The following is a 16,244-nucleotide window of genomic DNA, read 5'->3' as shown; positions in this document are numbered from 1 at the left end:
ACATTTATTATAGCAGTAAGAGCATATAAGACATTAAATATATACATATCAGAATGCTCAGAAAGGAGATGAAGATGGAACAGCAAATACAATCCTTAGAGCCACAGAACTGTTTACTAAATTCTAAATAAAAGCTTAATTGCGCTATTTCCCCTAACTTCATGAGATTATCAGATATAATTCCACTCTGAGTTCTATTACAATCCATGAGATATTAGGCAAGTCACTTACTCAGAAGGTAGCTTTGGCCTTACCTGCTTTCACCACAAAAACAATTAAAATTTAAGGTCTGTAAAATATTCACTGGAAAAATTAAACTTTATTATTCTCGTTTTTGTGGTAAATGGTTGAGGTACAGCAGAAAAACAGGACAATGAAAGATATTACAGAGGCCCTATCTAATGGAGAAGAGTTAGATTTTCCGAGATATGAAATTTTTATTTTTATTTATTCCTAGTAAGAAAATAATTTGGCTAAAGTTCAAATATGATAAACTTTTAAACTGAAAAAGAGATATTTTGATTATGTCATGAATCAACTGATGCAGAAATAAGTAGGGTATGTGTGTGCATTGTTTGCTTATGCTGGGGGCAGGGGTGGGGAGGTATATTATCTACGACTCAAATCCTTTGACTTTCTTCTAGAGGTGTGGCAAAATGAAACTTACAGGTGTGTTACAGAAGAGCAAACAGAGTTCTTGTTAAACCAACTTACCAGTTTTTCGAAGGGGGAAATCATCCTTTGCATCTTGTGCTCCTGGTAATGTGTACTTGTAGGATGGAGATGTTCCACTAAGGGGTGGAGAGCTTTGATCCAATGATGTGTGGTGGGCAGCCCTAGAAAAGACAAGGAAGTTTCACTATTTACTTGGTAGTTTTTACTGCATATTGGTCAGCAATAATCCGCTGCACATGCTGTACACGTGCCTCAGCTATGTTTATGCTCTTTCTCCTTAGTGTATTCAAACCATAGCCTCACGTAACCAAGTTCACTGTAGCAGTATGCTATGGAATGATGCAGGGATCCTAAGGATGTCCAGCATGTGTTTGGTCATACAGTCACATAGAAAGTTTGCTTCACTAAAATAATTTACCAAGAGTCTGAGCTTTTGACAATTTGAGATTATTGCCTATGTTCTCTTAAGAGCCACCCTAGGGGAAAAGTCATCATCTCAATCCTTTCTAGTCAACAGTATAAAACAATCAAGGTAATAGTAAACATATGCAAGGACTTCATTTTAAAAAATTGCTAGATAGTACATGTGAGTACATGAGAGTAGCCTTTTTTACTGAAAAGACAGGATTGTGCCAACGGACTCCCATCTCCTGACTTCTGGGGCAGTTTCAGTAGTAAAGAATGGGGATCACATTCTTTAATATGAAACCAATTTTTTTAAATGTTTTCTTTTTCCTGGGTGAATACAATCTAAGAGATGCAATTGTGCTGCTGGAGAATAGTTTATAGGACTGAACATTGACTATCTAGTAGATATAAATATCTATAATTACATATGTAATGAAAACAATGAACAGGACATAGTATCACCATCACAATGATTGTTCTACCAGTATTATTTATTTAAATCATATATTCTTAAGACTTTATTGGTTTAAGGATATTTCTTCTAGCTATAACTGGCAAAAATGGCATTAAATTCAGATTCTATAAATTAATCATTTGTGGTTATCTGAAGTTGGACTCTACTGAAGTTCAGTTCCATAAAAACAAGGTAAATACTGCTAAGTAACATGTGAGAGCTGTGCTTAATATTACCTAAGAGAACAGCTAATGAACTTTAACCGACAAATTCTTTGCATGTAGCTGTTTCTCATTTAATGCTATTATCTTTTCTTAGAACAGACTTTAATTTTGAATTATGAATTAGCTATAAATTATGTGTGTAGTTTTAGGTAACAAAATCGTGTTTCTTTTTAAATCATTCGTGATATTGATTGAATATTTGAAATTGTTTTTCAGAGATTTGTTTTTCATGTCAACTGATATACATGACAGAAATTATGAAAATCATTAAAAAGTATTTATCAAACATTATGGTATCTGTCTGTTACCTGTTTTGGGATGCAGAGAAGTGCGGATACCTATAAAATAGCCTTATAAGTACATTAACTCTTTAAATAGAACTCCCAGGCTGCTTACAATATTAATATAACAGAGTAATCAAGTACTATTCCTATCTTTAATGGTGTGAGGGATTAAAAAATATATAAGTGTAAAATTATATGGTCATTTGGCAAACACTTCTAAGAAAGAAATGAAACTATTATCTATTAGTTTATTATCCATATATGATTTGCCTATCAGTTCTTTGCCCTGAGTTTTAAAATCACCACATCCTCTATATTTTATTGAAATATTTGTGTATTGGACTTACGGAAATACAGTTCCATAAAAACCACAATACCACAGTGTATTATGTTGTCAGGCTGTGTGTCAGGAGCCAAGCTATTATTTTGTTGTCTGGGAAGAAACGAGGTGAGGTGGGCAGGGGTAAACTATTCACTGAAGATTTAGAGTTATTTATTTAGCAACCTCTCTTCTTCCCTTCCCTACCCTCCCTTACCTTCCTTTCTTCCTTCCTTTTTTCTTCATTTGAGACAAAATTCTACTAGATTTTTGAAAATAGCTCTGACCTCCATCTTACACCAAGTCAAATGTAATAAAATCACAATCTGCTAAATCTTTTGAAATTACTATATAGATACCAGATGCACCAGTTGAGAATGGAAAAATGCAAAATACAAATTTCTTTGCCCACCTCACATTTGTCAGTTATTCATTCATCAAAGAACATATATATTTCCTTGCCCTCAAGTTGATAAATGCTACCATTTATTTAGCACTTCTCTCTGTTATGTACCTTACCATGTTATTTCATAGGACCATGCCAGCAACCCTAGAGGGCATGCACTATTATTTTCCTCTTTTTATGGAGAAGGAAACTGATCCTTAGAGAACTGAAGGAACTTGCCCACAGCCAGACAGCTGAGAAATGGCAGGCTAAGGATGTGTACCCAGGTCGGCTAAATACAGAACCTGTATTCTTTACCCCAGGAACGAAAACAGCCAAACACTGAACATACGTGTACCAGAGCTTGGGATGGCGGCTCACGGAATGATTTTTTCCATTAGTTGGAGTGTCTTTCGTTGCTGATTTACTCAATAGGAACTCTTGAAGCTTCTGCTTTACTTCTGTACTTGCCACTGCCCCTGAAATACACACACACACACACACACACACACACACACACACACACACACACACAGAAACAGATGTTGATGGTGAGTTTTGTCCTCTCATGCCTCTAGAATATTTGACAAAGATTAAGAAGTAAAATCGCTGGTCACAGCACATAAAGTTTTCCTATTAAAAGAAGAAACCACAGTCCAAATATGCTTTAGAAAATAGTACAGTAATGCTTTATAAATACTACTTAAATTGCAAATTTTCAAAAGACTTTCAGCTATTTCTTTAATTACTTTTGCAAAGAGGGAATTCCCAAAATCAACTTTTTTAAGTTTAAAAAATACTGCAGAGGAACAAAACACTGTATTTTAATAATCAAGTTATCTTAAGGGATTAGATCCATATTAAATCCCTTAAACACATTAAAATAATCTTTTCTGAGTTGCTAGTTTGAAAACCTTAGTTTTAAAAAAAACCCTTAGAGCATTAAACGAATAAACATTGCTGACAATTCCAGTTCAAGTCATCAAATTTTAAACCTTGCTACAACCTGATTTTGAACTGACCTAATACAGGGGAATTATTTGGATCTGTCTCCCTCTTGTGGATAGTTCTTTTGCATGTGTTATGCCTTAAATCTTCTCAAAGTTTGAGTATGCCAAAACTAAATGGAGGCAAGGCTTTACTTAGAGAGCAATTATTACTTGGCCAGGAGTAAGGAAGGCATAGTCAGGAGATGTGGATACAAGCTGATTATTAAACAAGATGGCATATATTAGACTGCTTTAGAATTACATTATTTTTAAGGTTCAAAACAACAGAAATCAGCACCTTTGCCAGATAATGTTATGTTTGCTTCTTGAGACGCTCTGCAGACTCAATGATGTGAGCTGGTACGTAAATGTCAAAACTTTACAGTTGGGTCTGTAATCTATGCTTTTAATTAAACACAGATAATTTTGACGAGTCTAACTGCACTCTTTATCAGGCTTTGTTCTGAATAATGATCAGCTAACGATGAGGAAAGAGAGTCCATCGTTTACCCTGGTGCCTCTTACTTTCTCGTCCTCTATCTTTGCCTCTGAGAGGAGGAAGCTGCTGTTCTCTGCGATGCCTCTCTACTTCCTGTTCTTGCCTCTGCTGCTCCAGTTTCTGCTCCTTTTCTAGGAGTTCTTGTTGCTGTTTTATGGCTAGAAGTTCCTGTTGCAACTTGCGAGAAGAGAAAGACATGAGAGTGTGCAATTTCTTTAGGCTTCATAGTCATCACTGACCAAAACTGAAATGTTATGAGCTTTTGGAACTTGTTTGTATTTAGTTCATATTTGTACCCACTTTTTCTGTAAATCATTGAAATCTAAGGACAAGCAACTAATGCAGTGAAGGTCTTAACGTCATCAACAGGCAAGTTTTAGGGAGCTCCATTATCTGTGCATCCCTATCAAAACTAACTGTTAAATTCACTCAGGTCTTCTCATTTCCTTTAATTAAATCTTTAGTTCCCTTAATGACTTTTCTTTGAACATACAAACAGGAAAAGGTAGGGACTGCCCAGAAGCCTATTTTACAAAGTCCCTCACATTATAAATGAACAACTGAAATCTTCCATTCTTAGCCTAAAAAGTGGTGTAAAAATAATCAAGGCAAATACAGAATGGTGAGATATTAAATTAATTTGGGGGAAGTTTACCTGAAGTAAACAAATGCTAAAAATTTCAAAACCTTACAGAGCAAGTTCTCAATAGACTAATGCAATGTATATATTCATAATATGTAGAATATATTATATACATATAGTCTCTCAAAATATCAAAATAGCAAAAGCTTTATTCTTTCATTCAGCACATAAAAGCTTTTAGATTAAAGACACTGGTCAAGAAGAAACCACTTCCACAAAACTTCATTTTAATGCACTATTGTTTAGCTTTCTGAATCCCTTGAATTCACTCTCAATGAATGACATGAATATGATGCATTCTTGCACTCTTTTTTATTTTTATTTTTATTCTTGAGACAGGGTCTCACTCTGTTGCCCAGGCTGGATTGCAGTGGCACCATTATAGCTCACTGCAGCCTCAATCTCCTGGGCTCAAGCGATACTCCCACCTTAGCCTCTTAAGTGGCTAGGATCACAGGCATATACAACCACTCCTGGCTACTTTTTTAAAATTATCATTTTTAGTGGAGACAAAGTCTTGCCATGTTCCCCAGGCTAGTCTCAAACTCCTGGCCTCAAGTGATGCTCCAACCTTGGCCTCTCTAACTGCCGGGATTACGGGTGTGAGCCACCTTGCCCAGCCTGAAGCATTCTTTTTTAATAGCCATCTTGAGATGTCTATTTCCACTCAGACTGAGAAATATATATCTATGAACTATAGTAAATGTGCTCACTGAGGAGTAACTAAAGACCTTGAGTTCTACTTAGGTTCTGACATTAGTAGATATGAAATCTGGACAAGTTACTAAACTACTCGGAGCCATAGTTCCTCATATGTAAGAGAGAGAATATCTCTCTTCAGCCGCATATTCATAACGTACATAAAATTTAGTTTTTAAGTTTGAACCCTACTGATTTTAATTATTATTATTATAGGTTGGGCATCCCTAATCTGAAAATCCAAAATCCTAAATGCTCCAGCATCTGAAATAGTTTGAGCACTGACATGATGCCACAAGTGGAAAATTCCATACCTGACCTCATGTGATGAGTTCCAGTCAAAATGCAGGCACACAGCACAAAGTTTAGTCAGCTTCACCATGGGAAAAAAGACCTTCCAGCCCCCTTTCAGCTGCAATATATTTTTTTCACACACACCCAGATTCCCCCACATAAGCACACCCACAAAAGATAACAAAATGGTGTGTGTGTGGGCAAGACATGTCAATGGCATGTTCCTCACATTCAGACTCAGCAACAATAGTGATGCCAAACAACCACAGATTGTCCACATGGGTGGCTGAGACAATGACACCTTTCCTTTCTGATGGTTCAATGTACCCAAACTTTGTTTGAAGCACAAAACTATTGGAAATATTGTATAAAATTACCTTCAGGCTATGTGTATAAGGTGTATGTGAAATATAAATGAATTTTATATTTTTGACTTGAGTCCCATCTCCAAGACTCTCATTATGTACAGATATGTAAATATTCCAAAATCCAGAAAAAAGAATCCAAAATCTCATATATTTCTGGTCCCGGGCATTTCAGATAAGGGATACCCAACATGTGTTTGTAACTTTCAATACTAATGAAATTAGTAAATTTTGTTTTTTACATTAGGTGCCTAAAACTCTTGATTTTACACCAAAAAGTAATAGAACAAAAATAAAAAACTATTATATGGAATGGCATCAGAGTCACTCTGGTGCAACAGGGAGCTAACTCTGTATGTCAACCGTAGTAGCCTTATTACTCCCAGAAGGACATAGTTAGAAGCATTTCTGCTTACTCTTCATATTAAAATCTTTGGTGTTTTGACTTCAACACACTCCCTTAATGGGTGTTATTATTCCATTGTAATGAAATAATATTCCATGGTAGCAGAAGGAATGCTTAAATTCTGCCTTACTGTTAAATTCTATACAGATACTTGGGTTGGTCAAATTAATTTGGTGCTTCACCCAAAGCCCCAATGTATTTGAACTTTAATCTTTCATAGAAATCTAGAAAAGCACACAATTTAATTACCACTACTATTCATTATCAAAGATTGCATGAATGAGGTTTAAAACAATAGAAAGAAATAAAACTTTAGCCCTCTATTGCTAGATGTTCTGGCCCATGAGAGAGGCAGGGCAACTTAAGAGCTTTGGAGGCAGACAGGGCAAGACTGTAAATCTTGGAGCAACAATTTATTGGCTATGTAGCCTTGGAAAGGTAACATTATTTTTCTCTACCTCAGTTCACTAGGTGGAAAAATGGAATAACAGCATCTAACTCAACAAATGTTGATTATTACAGAAGCTAACGATGCAAAAAGCTAATATAAATAAAGCATCATGTAATGCATCTTTCTCATAAAAATAAAATCTTAATGAAAAGCATCAACTTTTAGCTTTATCCATAAGAAATACAAGACAAAACAAAATAAAAATTGTAAAAATCAAAAAACTTCCTAATCTGAAAAAGTAATATTAATTATGTCTTTGGTTTCTAAGAAAACAAATTATTATTTTGGAAAATCATTTTAAAAGCTAAATTTTCCTTTTAGCTATCTCATAATTCTTTTTTCTCACAGGAGCCACTTTTCCAATATTTTCCAGATGTCAATAAACCAACACTATTGTTTTGCTTGTGCCAAATGAACAATTAATTATCTACTTGCTACTATTACCTTTTGAGTAAAATTAAGCAATAAATTTCTTTCTAAACAATTTATATTGACTTTATAGCTATCAAAGGCAGCAATAGAAATGAAAAGAAGTATCTAAAGCAGTAACTTATCAGTATTGCCCTGTATTTAGGGAAACATGACTCACATAAAGCAGCAAAATGAACTACACAGTCCCTTACATCTTAAAGTATGGTGAAAAATGTACATTTTACTCATTTCTCTTTGCCATCTTAACATGCTGGAAGGAAAGAAACAGATCTAGATATCAATGTTCCTATTATTGTTTCAAAGGTTAAATTTAAATAATGCTTCAGTATTCATTCAAAAATAAGTCTAAAAACTAAAGAAAGGCTACCCATACTTCAAAATGTAGCCATGAGCTACTGATTCCATTTGGGACAAAAGAAAATACTCTCACTTTAAGGTGTTTTGTACATCAATAATATACAAGAGTTCTTTTTGGAAAGTTCACTACTAAAAGAAAAAAATATATTTTATATCACTTGTCAAAGAGCCTTTTTAGGAATATAAGATAATAAAGTTCTTTTAGGATTAAGAAACATCTTGTAAAACAAGTAATATAGAGAAGAAGATAGCATTTTTACTTCCTTAGAAACTGTCATATTAATGTGGTAAAATTACATACTAGTAACATCAGTTATCTATATCAAGCCTCTATCAATGTGCTTGTACTTGATATGCAAGTAATAAAGTTCCTATAATACAAAACAATAAAGTATGAGATAACATAATTTATTACATTCACAAATTAGCAAGTGTTTGTCATCTTTGAAAGTTAGATATAAAAATAAAATTTTTATTGTAAATCTTTGCTGCTTTTCTCTGTCATAATAAATTCAAATTAAATAGCCTTGTTTCAACTGTCTTTGTCAAGAAGTTGCAAGATGTTTTACAAATAAAGCTAAAGTAATATTTACCTCTGAAGACACAAAATTTAAAAAAACAGACACATCTAATATTATTTGATAATAAAATAAGTTATTAAAAATTCTGGAATATGGATATATTTGTGCTAGAATAATTTAAACAACTTTAGTCTCAAATTGTCAACTACTCCCAAATACTTTCAATAAATTCTTATCTACAGTCTATAAAAATATTTGCACCAGTTTCTCCATTTATAACTCCCTTAAGCTTTTTATTATACTATTATTTTGAATGTGTACCTTATGAGATTTTTTCTATAAGGAAGAGTCGGACATACTCAGAACATCTACTTATACACCATGTTTGTTTTTTAAAAACAGCTCTCTTCATATAAGGTGACTAATTTATCCTTTCTCACAAATAGTACATGTCGACTCTTCAGAAATGAAATATAAAATGGGTCTTCTAGGCTCATGCTTCTTCTTGGTGGAGAGCAGATGGGGCAAATGAACAAAATCACGTAGGAGAGAATCTAAAATTAGGATAGGAAGTTACTATTCCCTACTATTGATTCTATGTGCTAAAGGATAAAGAAGGTCCCTCTGAGAAGCAAAACAGGTTTTTAACAGGTACTTACCCAAAGTTTTCACTAGTAAAATCACAATTCCCTTCAAGCCATATATCCATGTCTTAATCACAGTGAATCTACCCGCAAAGTGTTCCCATGGGCACTGTTCATGCCCACCACGGTGCAGACTCCTGAGTAACGTCACAGACAAAGAAGCATTTGCTACCTTGATATGCTCCTGAAGCTGAGCCTGGTGCTGCCGTGTCAAGTTCTCATGCTGTTTCTGAAACTCTGCTATCAGAAGCTGCTTCTGGATTTGTTGCTGCTGCTGGATAAGAAGTAATTCCTGCTGCAATTGCTTCTCACGGACAACAGGGTCCACCACGGGCATCATCATCCTGAGGTCTGTCCTTAGGTCTAAAGGTGAGATGGGCTCCAGGCCCACAGGAACTTCTGACTTCACATCCACTAAAGAACCAGAAAAAAAGGGAAATGGGGTGGGGGAGGGTAATAGAAGATTGGAAATTAGCACATTGATTTGGAAACAAATAAAAAGTATAAGACCCTGTACAACAAATTTTATGCCAATGACTCTAGCCATTTCTTTACAATGATGATATAAAGTCATTTGTACATTAGTTTTAATAAGTGGGCCATAGGCTAATTTTCATTCAGCAATTTGCACTCTGCCATGAATCTTCCACAATTTCCTTTTACAAACAGGTGACTTCAATTGTTTACTGGTATCAGTCATTCATAAAACTTATTCTACTGAACCACTAACAAAAATCAAGTCAACGAGGACAAAAAAAAAATGGAATTATGTTGAGGAAAAGAGGCCCTAAGAGAGAACTTCCACCATGTCTACATTTGTACACTTAAGAACATCTTCCTTTGTAATCAGCGTCAGAAGATATCTTCAACTTTACAAAGTAAAGGTTGTAATATAACGTATTTGCAGCACTATCGGATGTACCAAAGACAGAATAGACAACTGCATGCTAAAATGTGGAAAATGGTAATTAACCACAGCAATGGTGCCAGATCCAAACAACAAGGAGTGAAAGTAGCCAAGTTTCTAAGTCCTCATGTTTAATTGGTAATAATCTGTATCTCAGCTACCTCATTCCTAAAATAAACAAGGTGGAAAAAGTATGAGGAAACTTAAAACAAGTATTTAATCAAACCACTGGAGTAAAAAAGATTTGATGATCTGAGAATAACTACAGATGATAATATTTAAATTTATACAAATTAAATTAGATAATAGATATAAAATTCTTAGCAAAAACTCTTAGTAGATAAGAATGCTGCTTTCAGGGCCTGGCGCAGTGGCTCACACCTGTAATCACAGCACTTTGGGAGGCCAAGGCAGGCAGATCACGAGGTCAGGAGATTGAGACCATTCTGGCCAACACGGTGAAACCCCTTCTCTACTAAAAATACAAAAAATTAACAAATTTACAAGAAAAAAACAAACAACCCCATCAAAAAGTGGGCGAAGGACATGAACAGACACTTCTCAAAAGAAGACATTTATGCAGCCAAAAAACACATGAAAAAATGCTCATCATCACTGGCCATCAGAGAAATGCAAATCAAAACCACAATGAGATACCATCTCACACCAGTTAGAATGGCAATCATTAAAAAGTCAGGAAACAACAGGTGCTGGAGAGGATGTGGAGAAATAGGAACACTTTTACACTGTTGGTGGGACTGTAAACTAGTTCAACCATTGTGGAAGTCAGTGTGGCGATTCCTCAGGGATCTAGAACTAGAAATACCATTTGACCCAGCCATCCCATTACTGGGTATATACCCAAAGGACTATAAATCATGCTGCTATAAAGACACATGCACACGTATGTTTATTGCGGCATTATTCACAATAGCAAAGACTTGGAACCAACCCAAATGTCCAATGATGATAGACTGGATTAAGAAAATGTGGCACATATACACCATGGAATACTATGTAGCCATAAAAAATGATGAGTTCATGTCCTTTGTAGGGACATGGATGAAATTGGAAATCATCATTCTCAGTAAACTATCACAAGAACAAAAAACCAAACACTGCATATTCTCACTCATAGGTGGGAACTGAACAATGAGATCACATGGACACAGGAAGGGGAATATCACACTCTGGGGACTGTGGTGGGGTGGGGGGTGGGGGGAGGGGGGAGGGATAGCATTGGGAGATATACCTAATGCTAGATGACGAGTTAGTGGGTGCAGCGCACCAGCATGGCACATGTATACATACGTAACTAACCTGCACAATGTGCACATGTACCCTAAAACTTAAAGTATAATAAAAAAAATTAAAATAAAAAAAAGAGAAAAAAGAAAAAATAAAATAAAAAAATAAAAAAAAAATAAAAATACAAAAAATTAGCCGGGTGTGGTGGCGGGTGCCTGTAGTCCCAGCTGAGGCAGGAGAATGGCGTGAACCTGGGAGGCGGAGCTTGCAGTGAGCCGAGATCTCACCACTGCACTCCAGCCTGGGTGACAGAGCGAGACTGTCTCCAAAAAAAAAAAAAAAAAAAAAGAATGCTGCTTTCTAAAGGAATAGTTTAAGCAGGAAAACTCACAGACAGGATAGATATCCAGGTGTACCATTTATTTATTGTTGGTTTCCATTCTCACATTTTGAATGACCAGCATCCATGCCAAACTGGTTGTTAAATATTTTGAGTATGACCCTTACCCACAAGAATCGGGAAAATTCTGTAGTTCAGTGTAAAAGGTTAAGCTAAAGACAACAGGAATTTTGGAGGGGAAACTGTGGCAAACTGGATTGCACGGCTTTTCAAAAGAGGCCAGTCACTACTCAGATAAAACCAACTATTTGTGGGAGTTGTGGGAGAAAAAGAAAATACAGATCCAGCGTAGACAGAAAGAACTGTTAACTGAAAATTAAACTGAAAGATTTTTTAGGCTGCTGGAGGGCTCACTTTTTCGTCCAGGCTGTAGTGCAGTGGTGCAATCATAGCTCACTGCAGTCTAGAACTTCCTGGCTCAAGGGATCCTTCTGCCTCAGCCTCCCAAGTATCTGGGACTTTAGGTGCATATCACCATGACCAGCTAAATTTTTCTTTCTTTCTTTCTTTCTTTCTTTTTTTTTTTTTTATAGCTGGGGTCAGGGCAGTGGGAGCTGGGGTATTATCTTGCTTTGTTGCCAAGGCTGGTCTTGAATTCCTGACCTCAAGTGATCCTCCTGCCTGAGCTCCCAAGTTCTGAGATTATAGGCATGAGTCACAGCACCAGGCTCTTCAAAAGCTTTAAATACTCCAGGAACCAAACAAAATGCTTCAATCTTTACATGTACCAGTTTTCAAATGCTGTTCTATAATCTAAATGCTTATTTGACTCTTTCATGTGTGTAACATTGAAGATGTAATTAATTTCCTTAGGCCTCTGTTCCCTCATCCGTAACTTGGAGATAATAACAGTAAGTACTACTAGCATGTAGCACAGCCCTTAACAGATGTTTGTTTTTGCTTTTTTATTATATAAAATGGAAATTTCTTATATATTAAAATAAACCATCAATAGTAAGTAGCTAACAAAACAAAAATATTAGAAACAAATATAAAAATAAAATGGCACACAATTTCTACTAAACATTAGAAAATAAAAACACTAAAACATCTAGATCAAAACAAAAGAATGCAACAACTGAAAATCACCTTCACTAGTAAAGAATTTCAAATTATGAATCTAAATAGAGCATCATTAATTATTATCATATATATGACCCACGTGTATACATATATGTGTACAATGCCCCATTGTATAGGCTAAGCGTATGACCAAAGAGACGATTATTTATGGCAAGTGGAGCTGTCAATTGGTACAAAACTTATGCAAAACCAATTTGGTAATATGTATCAAGAAGTGTTACATATTTCTACCATTTGATTCAGGTTTGCCAACTCTAGGATTACATCTCCAGGAGATAATACTGAATAGGGAAAAAAACAGTTCAACGTCATATTATTTACTAGAGTTCTAGTATTGTTATTGAAATCACCAACTACAAGGAAATGTCTCAGCAAAATATGTCGCATCCATTTGGTAGAAAAGCTACGCATTCATTAAAAATAATGTTTGTGGGAACATTAAAAAAGTTGTTACATTAAGTGAAAAAAGTGATATTTACACTATGATAACCATTTAAAAAATATCTATATAAGCAATGTAGTCAAAATAGATTTATCAAGCCCCTTAAAGTCCCAGACTTCATTCTAGATGTTGGGGTTTGGTATTTTAAAGAAAGACAAAAATTCCAGCCCTTATCGAGCACACATTCTACCACGGTTTTTAAATCATATTAGTTTTTAAATTCTAATAGCAATGTCTGGTGATGTAGAGAACAGAAGATGGCTGTATTTTAGACGGAAATATGAATGATTTCTCCCTTTACTTTTCTGTATTTTTCCAAATTGCATCTAATGCTCTATTACTATAAGTAACTAACTTAAATTTGCAGATTCCAGTTTGGGAACTACAAAGTTAATTTTCCATGTGAATTTAAGAGTTATTTTCAGTGAGTAAAAAAAGGCTAACAGAAATCCTGTCTACAGATGTTAAGGCTTCATATACTTAAATGTCCTTGCCGGTCATCTGAGTTGAATGTCCATGTGCATGTGCCTGTGCATGCAGACTGATATCAATCTTGGGTTGCTCACATTGGTTATTTTGCCATGGATTGACCAGAAGTTTGCATTGATGGTACTTTATGTGTCACTTTAATGAAAATGGGAAAATAATTTATACATGAACTATAGTTTGGTGGACATTGACTTCTCAAAGATGATATTTGCGAAAGGAAAGAAATTAATCACGACAAGTTCAGATGCAAATTAGAATGATGGCCTGTAAGATCTCTTAATTGTAGCACCCAATGTAGAACTTTTAGTCAAGGCTCTGGAGTAACATGAGATTTTGAATATTAACTAAAAGAGTTGGCATAATTCCAACCAAAAGTAATGGCAGTTGATGATATATTTCATTTTTACATTAAAAAGGCCAAGCTATAGCCTTCAGCTTTTACATGGAAATCTCAAAAAACAAAGGTCAGAACTTAACCCTATAAAGACAAAATGTAAAAATTCAAGAGACCCTGGAGTCTCTTCTTGCTGGCATTCTTGTTATCCATGAACTACAAACATCAAACCTCTAAAAAAGCTTCTTTAAAAAGATAAGAAAAAAAGTCCTACAAGTCTCTCAAACAGTTATTGTAAACCTCAAAGGGTAATTTGACTTCTTAACCTGCTATCCCAACAGAAATGATTGTGTCTAACTGCTCGCCTTTGTTCAGAGACTAATCACTAAATTGTGAAAAATCACCCTCAACTTACAAAAACTGCTCTTGATTATAAATAATTGCCCAAGACTGAGAGAAAGTGGCAGGCAAGATCCCAGTCTTTCATCCAATTTATTCAGCAGCAATCCACATTCCATTTGTCTAGACTAAATATAGCAGCGTTTATACAAGAAATCAATAGTGCTTGCAGAGAGGAGAGCAAAGGCATGAATATTTCATCAAACTCAGAGAGAAATGGCAATCAGCACACTGATGGTTCTGTGTAGGTCATCTTTGGCCTGCTAGATTAGTTCCTGTTACTTGGACAATAGCTCATCTCTGCCTAATCATAATCATATCATAGCCATTCTTTCTATTTTTAACATTAATTGCATTGTGGGTGACAAAGGCTCATCATATTCCAAAAGGAATGCTGGATTTTTCTTACATCTTTTGTGACAGGCTAATAAGCCTCCCCAGGAGAAATAATAGTAACAGAATACCAGGACTGAGTTTCAACAAGTTACGGTCACTTTTACATCCCAGTATGTTTAAGAAAGGGCATTGTCCATAGCTGCCATATTATCATAATTAGAAATCAACTTACAAGGAAAAATTAACTGCCATTTTTAACAGTGGATAAATAGAATCATCTCTGTTCACAACACTCCTTGTCTGGGAACATGCAAATTCCTCAAAAATTACTTAGAACAGGTGGCCAGTGATGCATATGTTATTTTCGAAGGAATCTGATGACAGCAAATATTAGTATTCACATTAGTTGTAAATAAAACATGTTTTTTAAACTGATCTCAAGACCTTGTGACACACGTAAGAAAGGACTATGATGAAGCTAGCTTTATTTGGACTCATCTTGCTTGTCTGAGGTTGCAAATAAATGCAAATGTTATGCTATATTTATTATATTATATTATTCATATTATTATGTTCCAAATGCCCAGTCAGAGCTTTTCCACATAAATATTAACTAGTCTTAAGTATCACCTTGCAAAGTCCTGCCCATTCTTGACAGTGTCTGTCTTATTTGTTCAATAGTTATTCCTTCTTTTTAATGTTTATAAGCTCCTGTGATTTTCAAGAAACATTTGAGTTTTTAGTGAACTTATAAATGAAAGAGCTCTCATTTCAAAATAAAATCAAAACCCCAAATCATGTAGGTGTTCATAATAATTACATTTATTTGGGCATGAACATGAACATTCATGTTTAGCTTTCAATTTCTGTAACAAGTATTTTTTAATTCAAGGGTCGTTAAAGAGTTCATTCAGAGTACTAAGGATAATCTAGTTACCACAGAGTATTTCTTACTTCTTCACTTTAGATGCTGCTATTCATAGTATAACAAACAGAATTTTCATATGTTCAAAAACCGGACTCTTTCGTTGCTACTTTATCAGCTGTCTTAAGCAAGATGCCATCCATTTTAATGTTTTAAGTAAACAACTTGCAAGCCTTACGTATGAAAAAACTTTAAGAATGCGCAATTTTGTGCATATACAACCATATGGCCCTTCTCAAGGCAGCAGAGTTCAAAATAATAGGTTTTCACACACACACATACACACACACACACAGGCATGGAAAAAATCTCAACACAAATTGGTATATGCCAATTATTTAGTTAGGTTTTCCACTGAAAAAGGTGCTATAAAAATTGAAAGCATGTTTAACAACTTCGGTTAATATACGTAATTACAGAGGCCACAACTTGGTTATATCAACAATGCTGCCCAGAGCCATTTTATTCCTAAGTTATTTTTACCTGGGAAATGGTTGTTCACAACACTGGCAATGCGACATATGAACTAAAATTTCTGGATTTGGGGATATACAAATGTTACTCTGATTATCTATTCTGCTTCTTCTGTTCCTCCCTTCATGCATGGAAACCTGTGAGAGTTTGGGCATGCT

The 16,244-nt window shown here is 35.1% G+C and overlaps 1 protein-coding gene across 4 annotated transcripts in view; it reads right to left on the bottom strand.

Moving 5' to 3' along the window:
• HDAC9 (histone deacetylase 9) overlaps positions 1–16,244 on the bottom strand; it is an 857,715-nt gene that overhangs the window by 413,387 nt on the left and 428,084 nt on the right. For 3 of the 4 annotated variants that reach the window (XM_063708393.1, XM_063708395.1, XM_063708394.1), the window contains 4 exons: positions 9,222–9,463; positions 4,264–4,414; positions 3,102–3,228; positions 715–836 (listed from right to left, as the gene is read on the bottom strand). In XM_063708393.1, coding sequence (XP_063564463.1) covers positions 715–836; positions 3,102–3,228; positions 4,264–4,414; positions 9,222–9,463 — 642 coding nt within the window. The remainder of the gene's footprint in view (positions 1–714; positions 837–3,101; positions 3,229–4,263; positions 4,415–9,221; positions 9,464–16,244) is intronic. The other variant, XM_063708396.1, reaches the window with a different exon arrangement.

This window comes from Gorilla gorilla, chromosome 6, assembly GCF_029281585.2.
Source record: "Gorilla gorilla gorilla isolate KB3781 chromosome 6, NHGRI_mGorGor1-v2.1_pri, whole genome shotgun sequence".
Lineage (NCBI taxonomy): Eukaryota > Metazoa > Chordata > Mammalia > Primates > Hominidae > Gorilla > Gorilla gorilla.
The sequence above is the reverse complement of the archived record's forward strand: the minus strand, read 5'-3'. Positions and strand labels throughout refer to the sequence as shown.